Source organism: Cucurbita pepo, chromosome 3 (assembly GCF_057944985.1).
Source record: "Cucurbita pepo subsp. pepo isolate OVF chromosome 3, ASM5794498v1, whole genome shotgun sequence".
In the NCBI taxonomy this organism is placed as follows: domain Eukaryota; kingdom Viridiplantae; phylum Streptophyta; class Magnoliopsida; order Cucurbitales; family Cucurbitaceae; genus Cucurbita; species Cucurbita pepo.
In genome coordinates this window covers 3,442,986-3,458,700 of record NC_141800.1, presented here as the reverse complement: position 1 = coordinate 3,458,700, position 15,715 = coordinate 3,442,986, and the positions used below count along the sequence as shown (strand labels likewise).

General features: G+C 36.8%; 3 protein-coding genes across 4 annotated transcripts; 2 read left to right on the top strand and 1 right to left on the bottom strand.

Moving 5' to 3' along the window:
* Window positions 1-601: 601 nt before the first annotated feature.
* Window positions 602-6,190, bottom strand: LOC111789715 (uncharacterized). Of its 2 annotated transcripts, XM_023670384.2 has the most exons (5): window positions 5,871-6,189; window positions 5,352-5,449; window positions 4,965-5,246; window positions 1,097-1,181; window positions 602-988 (listed from the first exon to the last, which is right to left on the bottom strand). In XM_023670384.2, exons 1-5 carry the CDS (start codon window positions 6,113-6,115, stop codon window positions 910-912), a joined length of 789 nt encoding a protein of 262 aa, XP_023526152.2. In that variant the 5' UTR covers window positions 6,116-6,189; the 3' UTR covers window positions 602-909. The 2 variants fall into 2 exon arrangements, with proteins under 2 accessions (XP_023526152.2, XP_023526153.1); XM_023670385.2 differs by lacking the exon at window positions 602-988 and having other exon boundaries at window positions 4,961-5,246; window positions 5,871-6,190.
* Window positions 6,191-8,493: 2,303 nt separating this feature from the next.
* LOC111785645 (GDSL esterase/lipase At5g14450-like) lies at window positions 8,494-11,319 on the top strand. The gene is made up of 5 exons (XM_087122666.1): window positions 8,494-8,806; window positions 9,199-9,408; window positions 9,477-9,649; window positions 10,205-10,469; window positions 10,847-11,319. The coding sequence occupies exons 1-5, from the start codon at window positions 8,578-8,580 to the stop codon at window positions 11,086-11,088; spliced, it is 1,119 nt and encodes a 372-aa protein (XP_086978792.1). The 5' UTR covers window positions 8,494-8,577; the 3' UTR covers window positions 11,089-11,319.
* Window positions 11,320-12,132: 813 nt separating this feature from the next.
* On the top strand, window positions 12,133-15,639 carry LOC111789676 (GDSL esterase/lipase At5g14450). Its single transcript, XM_023670317.2, has 5 exons — window positions 12,133-12,541; window positions 12,630-12,839; window positions 13,662-13,834; window positions 14,588-14,861; window positions 15,286-15,639. The coding sequence occupies exons 1-5, from the start codon at window positions 12,313-12,315 to the stop codon at window positions 15,531-15,533; spliced, it is 1,134 nt and encodes a 377-aa protein (XP_023526085.2). The 5' UTR covers window positions 12,133-12,312; the 3' UTR covers window positions 15,534-15,639.
* Window positions 15,640-15,715: the final 76 nt, after the last annotated feature.

The window sequence follows — 15,715 nt, the reverse complement described above, 5'->3', positions numbered from 1 at the left end:
CTCCAAAACAAGGGAGCGAGCACTATTAACCAAGTCAAGCCTACTACTATTCAATAACTTTGGGCCAATTAAGCATAAGCTCCCGGAAAAGGGAGCGGGCACTATTAACCAAGTCAAGGCTATTACTATTTAACAATCTAATTAAGCACGAGCCTCCAGGACAAGGGAGCATACACTATTAACCAAGTCAAGCCTAGTTCTGAATAGAGTGATTATACTAAATAGTTGTGGCCACGGACCACGAACACGAACCATAAGCACTTGTACAATGCTCAAATGACTATCTTAATGGGTTAAGACATAAGACATATATATCCCCAATCTAAAAGATCGAAAGTTTTCATGACAGGTCATGGAAATGTTTTTAGATTCTAAATTTACCACCGAACACAAATAATAACTAATAACGTAGAAAATTCCTAATGTTCAAGTTCTTGTTTTTCCAATCTGTGTGAAAACTTACCTGAATAATAGAGTGATTATATGACTCTTTCTTATGTGCTATAGTTTTCATCAAGTCCTAACAACATCAACAAAGATTTTCTAACATAAAGTGATACATTAAGAACAAATTTGAAGGTTTTAAAAGAACAGGATCACGAGTGAGAAATGTATTAAATATTATGAACCAATCTATATATCCATGTCTATAAAAGAAGGGAAAAGAGAGCAAAACAGAAGCCTGCTCAATAAAGATTCAAATTGGCTATATATATAAGCTAGCTAAAGCTAAGAACATTAAGGAGGACGATAAAAGTGCATGGTGATTAGTTAAACGTAAAGTTAAGCTGGAAAAATTGGCACCTGGAGCGATGAAGCATACCGAAAATGGCGAACGGAGGCATCCGTGCACGCCTAAGGAAGCGAGATATAGTTGGATTATTGAGGAATACCTGAAGAAATGTGGCTTCACTTGGAGCTTTTCTTACTCTTCTTCTTTCTTGAAGCAAAGCTGCTGGGTCCAATCTCTATGGACATTCTTTTGGTCCTGTGATCATAAACGTATTGGGTAAGTAAACGACGATAACTTGATGTAATTTGGAACAGACTGGGAAGAAAACGACTTATATATTAGCTATCGGTTTCTTTAACGTACCGGTTAGACAATTCAACTGCCTCATTTTCACCATGTTTATCTTCATCTGACTTGTTTTCACCATGTTTATCGTTATCCTCATCGTCTGAAGAGAAAAGAAAATCAAATTTTATTACAGTAAAATTGTAAGTAGCCATAAACAGAATGTCAGGAAACATTTTCTCCTTTTAACAGAAGCAACATACGATTACCCAAGAAAGAACAATATATAAGAGAACTAAAATACTGAACTTGAAGAGATTGGACTAAACCAAACCAATCCAAACTAATATCAATTGCATTCAAAGTTAGTGTTAGTTTCATTTTCAGTTGATTTAGCTGACTGTAGTTTCATCTTACATCCCTACCTAATCTTGGGCAGCAAAGGCCAAGATTCAACCCTATATGTTAGGATGCCCCCTCTTTGGTGGGAAGAGGATCCTCCAAAGGGAACGTGTAACAACCCGCCTTACGAGATTTCGAGTCGCGGACCATTACTTATTGACATGAAATATTTGAAAATATGCATTTAATTTAAACCTTCTAAACGTGCATGCACATAAAGAAAATTTAAATTTAATATAACATCGTTCAAAAATATATTTCAAACGTTGTTATATGCAAATTCCACTAAATGCAAGTGTTCGTCCCAGTTGCTTGTAAAGTCCAAGGCACAAGCCCCCAACAACCGCATGCCCGTTTATCTGCTTTCATTGCAAATATTATCTTGGGTACACTTTAGGACTTGGTGCCCTTGAATTTGAAAATGTCTCCGGATGGCGACGGAAAAAGTAACTCTCCTGCATGACAATCAATGTAGACATAGTTCTCTGCGAGCAAGTCCATCCCCAGAATAACATCAAAGTCAGTCATGTCGATGATTATGAACGTCACCTCAAACTAGCGTCCTGCCAGTATTATTTTTCTCTCACTGATTCTCTCCTCAGCCAACATTATCGTGTCAGCTTGAGTAGACACGGTTAGACTATACTCTAAAGACTCTATCCCAACTAGTACTTGTCTAACGAAAGTAGTGGATATAAAAGAATGCGTTGATCCAGAATCAAACAAGGCAAATGCATAATAGCCAAGTACTTGTCACCACGTTTCCTGCATTTGTGGCTCAACGAGTTGTGGTGGTGTGAACTATGCCTCAAACCTGTACTTGCCCGCCTCGGTTCCCCTGGTTCGACCTTGAAGGTCGGTCGGTATTTGCTCTTCCCTTATGGGGGCATTCAACTACCCGATGCCTGCTCTTTCCACAGTTGAAACAAGCCCCTGTCCCAGTCAGGCACTCCCCACCAGGGTCTTTGTCACACAGCCTACATTTTGGTCTCCCAACGATTGGAGGTGATTGTCGGTCGAATTGTCTTTGTGGCCCTTGCTGCTAGTCAAACTGTCTCTGTGGGTTTTGTCGCTGGTCAAACTACCTCCTAGGAGATTGTCGCTGAGACCGGGAGGAGTTTATGTTAAACCTCCTCTTATTACTAGAGCCTTGTTGATTTGTTGGGCCCCCTCGTGTTTCGACGGTTGGCATTGTCGATGACAGTAGCTACCCTGACAACTTCGGCATAATTCAGTGATGCATGGGCCGACACATGTCCCTGAATGTCCCAATTTAGGCCATTGATGAATCTCTCAGTCTTGGCCTCATTAGTGCGCACAATGTTTGGGGCAAAATGGGACAATCGAGTGAATTCGTGCTCATACTCCTTTACTGTCCTTTCCCCTTGCTTTAACTGTATAAATTCTTCTACTATCTGAAATCTAACCGTTCTAGGGTAGTACTTTTGGAAGAAGGCCTCTCGAAATTGTTCCCATGTCACTTGCTTGCCCTTATTCTCAAAGGAGCGGAGAACTGACTCCCACCAAAAATGGGCTTGATGTCTTAGCATATAGGTTGCACAGTGGACCTTTTGGGTGTCAGAGCAGTTCATGTACTTGAAGATTAACTCGACGGCCACCAACCAAGCCTCTGCTGCCTCTATGTCCAGGGTTCGCCCATCAAACAACGGGGGATCATACTTCTTGAAATCCCTCAGGTAGCAAGACTCTTCTAACGTAAATTGATCCCAATGCCCATGCCCTTATCAGCTTGCCAGCACTGCATCTACAATGTTTGTTACTTGACTGGTCATGGTGGTCTGTAACAAGTTCTGCAGCTCTTCTACAAACATCGTCACCATGGTGCATGATGGGGGTGTCACTGTGTCTGGCGTAGGGACTTGGGTTGTCTATATTTCAGGCGTCTCTTGAGAGGGAACATCGGTGGCATGTGTTCTGCCACCACCAATACGACGCCTGCAAATACCCCCTCTAGCTTTGGGTGCCATTTAAGTCAAATCACAAATCTTAGATTAAGATTTATTCCCCACATTTCTCACCACCTCATCATGCGTTCCATAAAATTCAAACTTAGCATCATATCAGTCAGCCGATTCAGCTCACTAAAAGATCTAAACTACTCATGTTAGCTTTGCTTACCTGACCGCGGCACAACGTAGTTGAGCTGGGCTATGGAGAACTCTAACACTCTCTATCTAGAGAGTCTATAGAACCTATCAACCTAAAACTCTGATACCAAACTGTAACGACCCGCCTTTCGAACTAGCCCTGTCTTTTGCCGCCTGACCCGTTTGCATTTGCCGGTGGCGAGCAGCGAGCGGAGCTGCATCAAACGCTTTTTTTTTTTTTTTTTTTTTTTTTGACCTATGGGTATAACAGAACGACACAATTCTTCTCAACCAACAGAGAAATCATGCAATTGAAAATCATCCTTTCCAAAGTGGCGGCCAATGCAGAAGAGGAAGTAGACTAAGGATAAACTCACTTCCATGCTGAAAAAATTGGACAGGAGAGCACACCTCCCTATAACAAGAAACAACAAACAGTGGAGAAATAGCCCAAGCTCTCCTAACAGCTGGAAATATATGATACGACTTGGGAGCAACCATGCTTTAAGAGAATTACAGGGGTCCCTTAATGCTTTATCAGGATCATAAGCTGGAACGTCAATAGCAAAATGCTGTGTAGCATCATCAAAGGCACTACCAAGCCAGCCCAGTCACAGTTGCATTGGAAGCAACCGAATTCGCATCATGTAATAGACAGTTAATAAAATCTCTTAAGAGTCCAAAAAGGATTGATTAGTGCTCTCTAAACTCTTGAAGAACCATTGGTGGTATCATTATTATGTGGATGCTTGGCATTCTATTTTCCTTTTTCCTTTTCTGACAAGAAATGATACGTTTCCTTTGATAAAATGAAAAATTACCAGTGAGATACAAAAAACTTCACCAAACTGTACATAAGACTAACACATTCACTACCCAAAGTAAGTGATAGAAATAAAAACATAGCTTTCCAGCCATATAAGGAGGAAGACATCTTTAAAATCACCAAAGAACTCCACCAATACCCAACGAATGTAAGCATTGACAACCCACAGGTAATTTGAACAAATTTTTAAACGGTTGAATCACAAGCTATGTCAGATCCTCTGTCAATTATTCTTTGACTTCCTTTCTAAAAACCATGTTCCTGCCTTGTAAATGCATGGGACATACCCAAACAGCCAAAGACAAGCAACCCAAACCCAAATCAAATCCCACAAGCCAAAAACCAAACCCAAGAAAGAACTCCCAAGATCCCTCTAACACAACCATTTACACTAACCTAACTCCCTGCCTTACTTTGAAAGTAGTGACAGAGTAGTCACAAAGTTTTAAACCATTCTAATATACATTAGGCTCACACTTGATGTCATGCTACCCAACTCATTCTAGATTTTGCATTCAATGACCTACTACATTTCTCCCTAGCACCCTTGTGATTTAAATGAAATGTAAACGTAAATATAATGTCAAGTTTGAAAATTAGACACACCTACCCATTGCATTGATTTTCTCACTTTCATGCTCTGAATCTGATTCTGAACCCCATCGGTCTCCTCCATTGTCGTTATCCCAGCGTTGCCCTGCTGGAGGCATCCAGAAGACATCCTCTGCGTCACTACCCCCATTCGATTCACGAGCTTCAGAAATAATCTTCTCTAGTTCCTTCTTATTCTTCTTTGAATTTTCTGTACTATGCTTCAAAGCCTTAGCGGCCTTCTTCTTGCCTTTCTGCTCTCCTGATTTAGCCATTGAATCTTTCTCTAACTCCTTTTGCTCTACAATGAAAATACAAACTTGCTAATCAGACAACTTGCTAAGACCACATAATCATAAGATAAAGGATTAACATAAACAATCCATGTAGACTGAGAAGTACAAACCTAATTTGTTGAGGAAACGTTTGCCGTTAATGTGCTTCCATATATGTTCCTCTGTTTTGTTGATGGTATCACCAGTCAATTTGCATTTCAGCTTCGAACTGCAAAAAAGAAAAGGCCAATTTCCAACTTAACGTGAAATAACTGCAAGTGCAAGAGAAAGGGCAAAAATCATTCAAAAATAACCAAATAACTACAACTTAGATACCAAGAAACGACAAATTCATACTCAAAAAGACGCTAGTCACCAACTTCCAACATTAATCGAGCTCAAATAACAGTGCTCATTACAAGACAATAGCAACCAAATAAATACTACTCTACGCGACTTCAATTTCATCCTAGCATTTTCAATTATCAGGCTGCAATCCATCAAATAGAAGCTTTATTTCAATATAATTTCTATGAATTTCCACAGTATCCAAGAAATCAAACAGGATCACTGAGCTAAAACTTCCATATATTTCATCTACATGTATGCTGACGAATTGTACGTGCATCTAAAAAAGAAGTTTAGATTACCGGGAGAGAGGATCAAGCTCGAACATATTAAGAGGAGCTTTTCGATGGGACAAAGCGAAATCGATGAGGCCAAGACGGCAGCGCTTGGTCCGAGAGTAGGAGTCCTTATCCTTGGCGAGGACCTCGTGGCCAGTCTCGACGCACCGGAAGCGGCCATTGTCGAGCTCTGCGAAGGTCGGTTTCCCCAGAAGGTCAGCCCCTTCCACCTTCGGCGCCGCCCTCTCCTCGCCAGTACTCGTCGCCATTGATAAGAGGTTTGATTTTGTCCGTACGGTTATGGAGAAAAATCTTGTGGGTCGGGGTTTTGCTCAATTAGGGCGGTTTAGAAAACTATGTTATTTTTCCTGAATTATTTTCTTGGAATATTAATTTAGTTAAATGATAATTTAATTAATTAACTTTTTTTATTATTATTATTTAGTTTGAATATCTAATAATTTCATGTCATTTTAATATATTTTAAATTTTATATTTATATATTTAGACACAAAATTAAAGATTTATTAGACCATTTTAAATTTTTAAAATTTAATGGACACAAAATTTTAAAAAAATTATTAATTTTTAAAACGACATTTTTCAAATGTATACCAATAAAATTTGTTTTTAGCTCAACAAACATGTGAGGGTGTCCCACTCTTGCTTGTCTGAGTCAGTTGACAGGGAGGATGTCACGGTCATGTTTGGCCAAAGCATGTTGCTTATGGTTGCATGACAGATGTCCCAGCTTGTTCGAGTCGGTCAACAAGGACGTCAACCAATTGAGCGGGGAAGGATGTCATGGTCATGTTTGTTCAAGGCGTGTTGCTTATAGTTGCATACTCGTTCCAAACCACTTTTTCATGTTTTCATCTTAGATAAGCCTTTACCATTTCATATCGGGTCAATACGGAGGTGTATGACCGTTCACCAGAATCGCGTCTACACCCGCCTGGGCAAAAATGCCCCAAAATATACTATAGGGATAAAAAAAAATCATAATTTTTGTAAATTTCGGCGTCAGCCTCACGAATCTAAAATGCATCTACACGAGAGGTTTCCACATCCCTATAAATAATGTTTCGTTATCCTCTCCAACCGATGTGAAATCTCATAAAAAATAATTGAACAAAAATATCGGACATGTCAAACTATTCTTTAACATCTTTCTTAAACGAGAATCAATAGAGAATCATTTTATAGCCAACCAAAATATATAACTCAATAGTTAAGGTGTCTCTACTTAGTCTCGCAAAATTATTATTATATACCTAAACAACGACCTCTCAATCTTCAACTTTCAATAAAAAAAAAAATATACCCAGAAGCTCGACTTGCACAGAAAAGACCCGAGAACCCTAATACAAATTCGTGCCTTATTTAAGTTCTCGAGCTGATCCAGTCCATATGCCATCGAGTGCTTTTCGAGACAAGCACTTATATTGTTGCATAGAGTGCACTAGTTTTAACCCACTTTGTTGAAGACCTAACTATCCACTTAGAAAGCATGGGATGCACTCATCCCACTATTTGAAAAATGAGCACTTACTTTGTCTCCCAGTGTGACACATTTATAGGAGCATACTTATTATATAAATGTCACATTTATAATCATTAAACCAAGTTTCCTATGGTGGACCTAATAATATATATATATATATATATATGCACCATTATTTTTTATTAGAGGTTAAAATTTTTCTTACTCTAAAATTTGCACCGAAAAAAAAAACAATAATAATTAAATAAATAAAAATAAAAATTAGACGTATTGATCTAATTTAACAAAAAAAAAAAAAAAAAACCGATTAATTTACTATTTTTTATTACAAAATTAAGCTGTATTAACTTTTTGATTTCTCCAAAATGTTCAAATTTAGGGTTTAATATTTTTATTGATTATTTTAATATATATATATATATATATTTATTTATTTATTTATTTATTGGATTTATATAAAATATATATATATATATAGAAGCCGTTTTATTTACTATTTTTTATTACAAAATTTAGCTGTATTAACTTTTTGATTTCTCCAAAATGTTCAAATTTAGGGTTTAATATTTTTATTGATTATTTTAATATATATATATATATATATATATTTATTTATTTATTTATTTATATAAAAATAAATATAAATTTAATCCTTAAACACAAACTTAAAAAACGTATGTATCGAATATAAAATTGAAAGCTTAATACCCTGTTAACTAGAAATTTATTAGAGCTAAAATATTAAAAAAAAAATGTTACGGGTCTTAAACCCTAAACTTGAACCATAATGTCCGTTAAATATTAAAAAATGTCAGTTAATTTTACAATAATATTAACTAGAAATTAGTTAGAGCTAAAATTAAAAATTTAATAGCATATTTGACTTCTTTTTTTTTTTTTTTTAATTTAGGGACCTATTATAAAATAGGTGAAAGATTGAGGACTAATATCGCAAAATATACTTTTGGTGGAAAGCTTTAACTAAATACATTTAATGGCATAAATTTTTTAGCTGTTGCCCTTTTCAAATTTCAAGCCGAGAATCATGGTGACAATGTTTATTTTATTTTTGTTATTAAAAAAATGTTTATAAATTAAAATAAATTTGAAGCATGAAAAAAATGCACCAAATAAATAATTCGATCGAGCCGGCAAAGAAAGAGGAAATCGTCTCTGTTTTTCCTTCTTCTTCTTCTTCTTCTTCGTCTTGGATCTTGAGTTCCTTCAATGACGATGAAGATTCAAATGGCTTTTTTTACAGTAGCTTCCATTCTCATTTCAATGGCGGATTCAAGAGCTTGCGATTTTCCGGCGATTTACAACTTCGGCGATTCCAATTCCGATACCGGCGGAATCTCCGCCGCGTTTTACCCTACCATTTTGCCCTGCGGCGAGACGTTCTTCCATAAAACCGCCGGTCGAGGCTGCGACGGCCGCCTCATCATCGATTTCATTGGTTATATTTCTTTTTTCATAATTTTTAGTTTTTTTTTTTAATTTTTATTAATTCATTTTAAGACGCAAATTTATTGCTATTTTCTTATTTATATTTATTTAAATGAACTTATTTTATTCAAATTTTTGTTTTTTAAAATTTTAATTCTTAATTTAATAATATATAAGGAAAATTGATTTTTTTTTTAATTTTTTAAAAATTTATTATACTTTTTCTGATATTCCACATTGGTTGTGAGGAGAACAAAACACCCATTTGTAAGTATGTGGAAACCTTTCGGTCTGCCTTTTAAAGCCTTGAGAAGAAGCCCAAAAATAACAATATCGACCACCAGTGTGTTTTTAAAATAAATTATTTTTGAATTTACATTTATTATATTTTTAATTTTGCAGCAAAGCATCTAGAGTTGCCTTACTTAAGCGCATACCTAAATTCAATTGGAGCAAATTTCCGACACGGTGCAAACTTTGCGACGGGTGGTTCCACAATTCGGAATCAAAACGAATCGGTGTTTGAGAATGGAGTCAGCCCGTTTTCACTCAATATTCAAGTCGTACAGTTTCGTCAGTTCAAAAATCGTACTATCGATCGATATCGTGAAGGTAAGGTTTCCTTATCATCTTATTTTTATTTGTAACTATTCTTAATAATTAATAATTTTGTACGACAGAAACAAATGACTTTATTAGAAGCACTCTTCCAATACCAGAAGACTTCTCCAAGGCTCTTTTCACCATCGATATTGGTCAGAACGATCTCTCTGCTGGATTTCGAAAAATGACAAACGACCAATTTCGAATGGCAATTCCTAATATCATTGGAGAATTTGCAGCCGCCATTGAAGTAAGTCGCTTATTTTCAAATCATTTCATGTTTAAATTCATAAAATAATATTATATATCGATAGTTAAATTATTAATAACTTTCCTTACCTTTTATATTCATTATATACACACATACATGTATACACACACACATACATATATATACATACACACCTGTATATTATATATATATATATTTATTTATTAAGGAAAAAAAGTCAACACGACATGAACTACCAACAAAAAAAAAAAAAAAAAAGTATTGTCCCTTTATTTGTTCATCTACTCTTTGACAATATTAAACTAACCTATATATTTAAGGGAAAAAAATTATAAAATCAACATTATTTATTTAAATAGAGCTAGTAAAAAATAAACCGACCATCAATTTGATCACTTTTTTAATATTAAATAAAAAATTTATAATTTAATCTACCAGTTCATAAAAATTAGAATTTATCTAAATATTTACGGAGATTTTATCGAATTACAGAGATTATTTATGAAATTTTATTAAATAAAAATAAAATAAGAATAAATTTTATTTTTTATTTTTTAAATTTTCAATTAATAGGAGTTATATAGAGAAGGAGCAAGGGCATTTTGGGTACACAACACAGGGCCCATAGGCTGCATTCCAGTGGCGATTCGCACCACAGTCAACGGAGATCTTGACCAAAACGGCTGCGTTAAGTACCAAAACGACGCCGCTTTGGAGTTCAACAGACAGCTTAAAGAACGAGTCATTCAACAAAGAGCAAAACTCTCAGATGCTTCTCTCGTCTACGTGGATGTGTTTGCAGCTAAGCTCCACCTCATAGCCAATGCGAAGGAAGAAGGTAATTATTATTTATTTATTTTTAATTTTGTATTTAATAAAATATAAAATTTAGAAATCACAAAATATTTTAGGACTAAATTGAAATTAAAAGTAAATACTCCACTAAAAAGAATAATTATCATGTTAAATTATCATGTTAAATTACCATTTTAACCCTATGTATGTTTTTAAAATATTAAATAAACAAATTTACGTGAGGTCAATATTTGAATATTTAACCGAGTTACGTAAGTATCATAAGTTAAGTTTAGCCGTGTGCAAAGACGGGATCTCTTTACTCGAGAATTTACTTAATTTTCTCTCTTATTTAATTTTAATAAATCGGGGCTAAGTTATTTTTTTTAACTAATTGGATATAATTCTTTAAATAATTAGGGTTTATGGAGATGGGGGCAATATGTTGTGGGTATCACGAGGGCAATGATCACGTGTGGTGCGGGAACCAGAAGATCATAAATGGCAGCCAAGTGTACGCTGGATCTTGTGATGATCCTTCCAGATTTATCAGCTGGGATGGGGTCCATTATACTGAGGCTGCTAACCGTTGGATCGCCAATCAGATTATCAAAGGCTCCTTCTCCGACCCCCAAGTTCCCATCACGCATGCTTGTCGTTGATATCCTACCGTCTGATTAGGTTTCGACGGCTACGATCGTCTTATTTACAACATGCATATTCGACGGTGTAACTTCAGGATAGTTTACTTCTCAACATATTATAACATTTTTACGTGTGGTAAGTTTAGGTTTTAACTTTTACCCGTGTTTTAATTGTAATACTTTACCTAAACAATAAATTGTAGTTTACTTCGAGACATGTTAAAAGAATTAGATGGTAAAAATTGTTAGACGAACACAACTCTCCACAATGGATATGATATTGTCCATTTTGAACATAAACTCTCGTGACTTTGCTTTGGGCTTCCCCAGAAGACCTCACACCAATTAAGAGAGTATTATTTGATTATAAACCCATGATCATTCCCTAAATTAGCCGATGTGAGACTTTCATCATCCAACAAAAACAACTCGATCACGGCTAATTTAGGAAATGATTATGGGTTTATAATCAAATAATATTATCTTCATTGGTATGAGACATTTTGGAGAAGCCCAAAACAAAGTAACCAGAGTTTATGCTCAAAGTGCAGAGGATATCATACTATTGAAGGTTACTCTTAAAATTTAAGGATGTTTTTTATACAAATTTAATTGTCCCGTCTAAAATTAATAATAAATAAATATTTAATTTTTTTATTAAAAGTTTAAATATATATTTAAAACTTTTTAAAAAATTTAAGTTATTATTAAATTTTTGAAAGTTTCAAATTTTTTTTAGACAAATAAAAATTTAAAAGTATTTTTATTAATTTAACTTAAATTTATTAATAATGAATTAAATATATATAAATAAATAAATAAATATATATATATATATAGAAACACAGAGATTTACGGTGATATGATTGTCTAGAAACGACAAGGGATGCCCCCGTTTGATTGTATTCACATGGAAACGAAACTATTCGCCTCGATTTGCCAACTTCATCGCAGCCGCACGATCACGATTGCTGTCGCGATCGAACGGCCCCAATTCACCCAATCATTTCCACCCGCACCGACATCGTAAAAAAAGTTTATTCCCTCGGTACTGCTGAAGCTCTGGCCATGGCCGCGGACCTCCGAAGAAGATAATGTAGAGAGAGAGAGAGAGGCAAATGTGAAGCTCTCACTCGGTGGAAGTGATGTATAAGTGTGAAACATACTAAACACATTGCGAAATTTGAAAAACCTTCTTCCTGAATCTCGAAAACCGCCGTCGGAAGCATCTGCGGAACGGAAATGGAGTTTCCGGCGAAGGTAGTGTTTGCATTTTTGGTTTTGCAGGTTACCTTTGCGTTGGCTTCACCCGACTGTGATTTCCCGGTGGTTTTCAACTTCGGCGACTCGAACTCCGACACTGGCGCCATTTCCGCCGCTTTCGAGCCCATCCGATGGCCATATGGAGATGTATTCTTCAACAAGCCATCCGGAAGGGATAGCGACGGCCGTCTGATCATCGATTTCATTGGTAACTGACCTAACATTGCGGTTATCTCTCTTAGTTTCCCGCCAAGATTGTTGATGTTGATGTTAATTTAGGGTTTCTGATATTGCAGCCGAGAGATTGAGATTGCCGTATTTGAGTGCTTATCTGAATTCGCTTGGCGCTAATTTCCGGCACGGCGCCAATTTCGCCACCGGCGGATCGACTGTACGGAAGCCGAATGAAACCATTTATGAATATGGAATTAGTCCATTTTTCCTTGACATGCAGGTTACTCAGTTCGAACAGTTCAAAGCTCGCTCCAATGATCTCTACAACCAAGGTTTCAAGATCTCTTAACTTCAATCTGTAGTTCATCGTAAATTTAGGCCATGAAACTCTTCTTCTCTCACTCACTGTTTTTGTAATCAAATTCCCTCCGACAATCTCCTTAACCAGTTGCTAGCATATCCTGAATAACTGCTAATCTCCCCCATTTCTATCCTACTGGCATTCCTATCAATTACATCTAGTTCGAATTCTTGACCAATAAGCATGTTAAGCCAATATACCTGAATCTTTTCCATTTTTGTTGGATTGTATCATTCAATTTTATCTGTGAGATCCCACATTGATTGATTGATTGGTTGGAGGGTAGAACGAAACATTCTTAGAAATCTCTCCCTAGCAAACGTGTTTTAAAAACCTCAATGGGAAGCCAGGACAATATCGGCTAGCGGTGGGCTTTGGCCGTTACAAATGGTATCAGAGCTAGACACCGGGCGATGTGTCAGCGAGGAGGCTGAGCCCTGGAGGTGGTGGCGCGAGGCGGTGTGCCAGCAAAAACGCTGGGCCCCTAAGGGGGTGGATTGGGGGGTCCTACATCGGTTGGAGAAGGGAACTATACCAGCAAGGACGTTGGGCCGGTGGATTGTGAGATCCAACATCGGTTGGGGAGGAGAACGAAACATTCTTTATAAGGGTGTGGAAACCTCTCCCTAGCAAACGTGTTATAAAATTCTTGAGGGGAAACTCGAAAAGGAAAGCTGTTAGTGGTATAGCTTGGACTGTTAAATTATCTATCTGTTCACTTTCCTCATTTTGTAGTTTGACGTTTTCTTTTTTCTATACTGAAATTTTGTTGTCGTTGATGATTGATTCTTAGCCAAGAACCCATCTGACAGAGAGAAACTTACAAGACCAGAGGATTTCTCCAAAGCACTCTACACTTTTGATATTGGGCAGAATGATTTAGCTATGGGGTTTAGAAAGCTGAGCATCGATCAACTTCGTGCTGCTTTGCCCGATATCGTTAATCAGTTTGCCTCTGCAGTTCAAGTAAACCCACTTTCTCACAGAGCTGTTTCCTTGCCATTCTTGATATGTCTATCATCTATTGCGTTTGAATGACACCCATTTGGTCATTTACTGTATATAATAATTGTGTTTGGGCTGTTTAGTTTGGAAACTTCTTTTATAGATTTGTTTCAAAAACTTGTGCGATTTCGTTTTTCTTTCGTTTTGATAAGAAACCGAGCTTGAAAATTGAAGCAGTGCATCAGAAAAGTCTTTTTCGGGAAGAAAGTAAGGGAGATGAGGTCTAGAAAACAATTACTCAAAACATGTTTTGAACCTAATATCGACTCAGTTCGGTCGGTTCGTGTTTTTAAAGTATAGACTAGAAGAAACAGTCGATTGGTTCAATTTGATCGTTTCCTTTGCGCCCTTGTTGTGAGATCCCACATCAGTTGGAGAGGAGAACGAAACATTCTTTATAAGCGTGTGAAAACCTCTCCCTAAGATACGCGTTTTAAAAACCTTGAGGGAAAACCTGAAAAGGAAAGTCCAAAGAGGACAATATCTACTAGCAGTGGGCTTGGGCTGTTACACTTAACCCAGCTTTAAAAAGGGGTTGGTGTTGTTTTCTTCCACATGTCTGATAAGTTAGTTCGGGTTAGGGTTTGACCAATAAAAGAATCAATCTGGAGTGACCTACTTATACCGTTAATCGAAACAAGCTCAAAATGATGAAGAGAACATGGTTTTGTTTTGTTATTTCTGAAAATGTTTGTGAAATTTGATAAATTTCAGAGGATATACAAGCTTGGAGGGAGATCATTTTGGATACACAACACAGGGCCATTTGGTTGCCTCCCAGTGAACCAATTTTACACTCTAAACCCAGCCCCAGGCATCCTTGACGAGCACGGTTGTATCAAGGCTCAAAATGATATCTCTATGGAGTTAAATAATCAGCTCAAAGCAAAATTGGAGAAGCTTAGGGCAGAGCTCCCAGAAGCTGCCATTACCTATGTGGATGTCTATGCTGCCAAGTATGCTCTTATCAGCAATGGCAAAACTCAAGGTTATTCTTCCATATCTCTTACTCATTATTAACATTTTCTGCTATACGTTTTGTCGATGTCGAGGGAACAAAGAATCGAGAGTCTGCTGCCTTGAGTAGGGTCATCCATGGTTTTTCTCGAAAAGGGGTCCTCGCAATTTTACAAGACGGTATCTAAAGTTCAATAGGATTGTGTGATCTTATGTTAGAACATGTCTAGACTCTTGAAAAGGGTGGGGACAAAAAGGCTCAACCCATCATAGAGTTAGCTGAATGCATTCGTTTAAGAAACACGAACATGAACATGAACACAAGGGGTTAGAATATAGGAGCCACTAAAGAAATTGACGAAGGCAATAGAAATTCTATACGAGGTAAAAGAACCATGCTCCTAGTTAACACTTATCTTCGATCGACATCTATTTCAAATATCAAACTTTTGCAGGGTTTCCCAATCCGCTCAAGGTGTGCTGTGGGTACCACGTAAGGTATGACCATGTGTGGTGTGGGACAAAAGCACCCATAAATGGAAGCTTGGTGTTTGGAGATGCCTGTGAAAACAGAGCTCAGTATGTGAGTTGGGATGGAGTCCATTACTCTGAGGCTGCTAATCACTTTGTGGCTAATCACATTCTCAATGGTTCATTATCAAGCCCTCCTATTCCAATCACAAAAGCCTGCCATAGGAGTTAGAACTATGATCTTTCGGTAGGCATTATTGAAGTTCCACTACTACTAATATTGAGCATGTATTTTGTAGTAGTACTTAATAAAAGTTTTAAACTTTTGAGTTCGGTGATGGTTTGAGGTCGTGTTCTCGGGTTTAGTGCTTAAACGTACTAAATTATACGTATACCGATGATGAGAAACAAGGA

What these genes read in the sequence shown, in the direction of transcription:
- LOC111789676 (XM_023670317.2), top strand. Translation starts at nt 12,313, where the DNA reads ATGGAGTTTCCGGCGAAGGTAGTGTTTGCATTTTTGGTTTTGCAGGTT. An exon ending in AGTTTGCCTCTGCAGTTCAA is followed by an intron (nt 13,835 to 14,587) that starts GTAAACCCACTT and finishes GATAAATTTCAG; the next exon opens with AGGATATACAAGCTTGGAGG. An exon ending in CAGCAATGGCAAAACTCAAG is followed by an intron (nt 14,862 to 15,285) that starts GTTATTCTTCCA and finishes AAACTTTTGCAG; the next exon opens with GGTTTCCCAATCCGCTCAAG.
- LOC111785645 (XM_087122666.1), top strand. Translation starts at nt 8,578, where the DNA reads ATGACGATGAAGATTCAAATGGCTTTTTTTACAGTAGCTTCCATTCTC. An exon ending in CCTCATCATCGATTTCATTG is followed by an intron (nt 8,807 to 9,198) that starts GTTATATTTCTT and finishes TTAATTTTGCAG; the next exon opens with CAAAGCATCTAGAGTTGCCT. An exon ending in AATTTGCAGCCGCCATTGAA is followed by an intron (nt 9,650 to 10,204) that starts GTAAGTCGCTTA and finishes TTCAATTAATAG; the next exon opens with GAGTTATATAGAGAAGGAGC.
- LOC111789715 (XM_023670384.2), bottom strand. Translation starts at nt 6,115, where the DNA reads ATGGCGACGAGTACTGGCGAGGAGAGGGCGGCGCCGAAGGTGGAAGGG. An exon ending in GAGCTTGATCCTCTCTCCCG is followed by an intron (nt 5,450 to 5,870) that starts GTAATCTAAACT and finishes TCTTTTTTGCAG; the next exon opens with TTCGAAGCTGAAATGCAAAT. An exon ending in ACGTTTCCTCAACAAATTAG is followed by an intron (nt 5,247 to 5,351) that starts GTTTGTACTTCT and finishes TTTTCATTGTAG; the next exon opens with AGCAAAAGGAGTTAGAGAAA.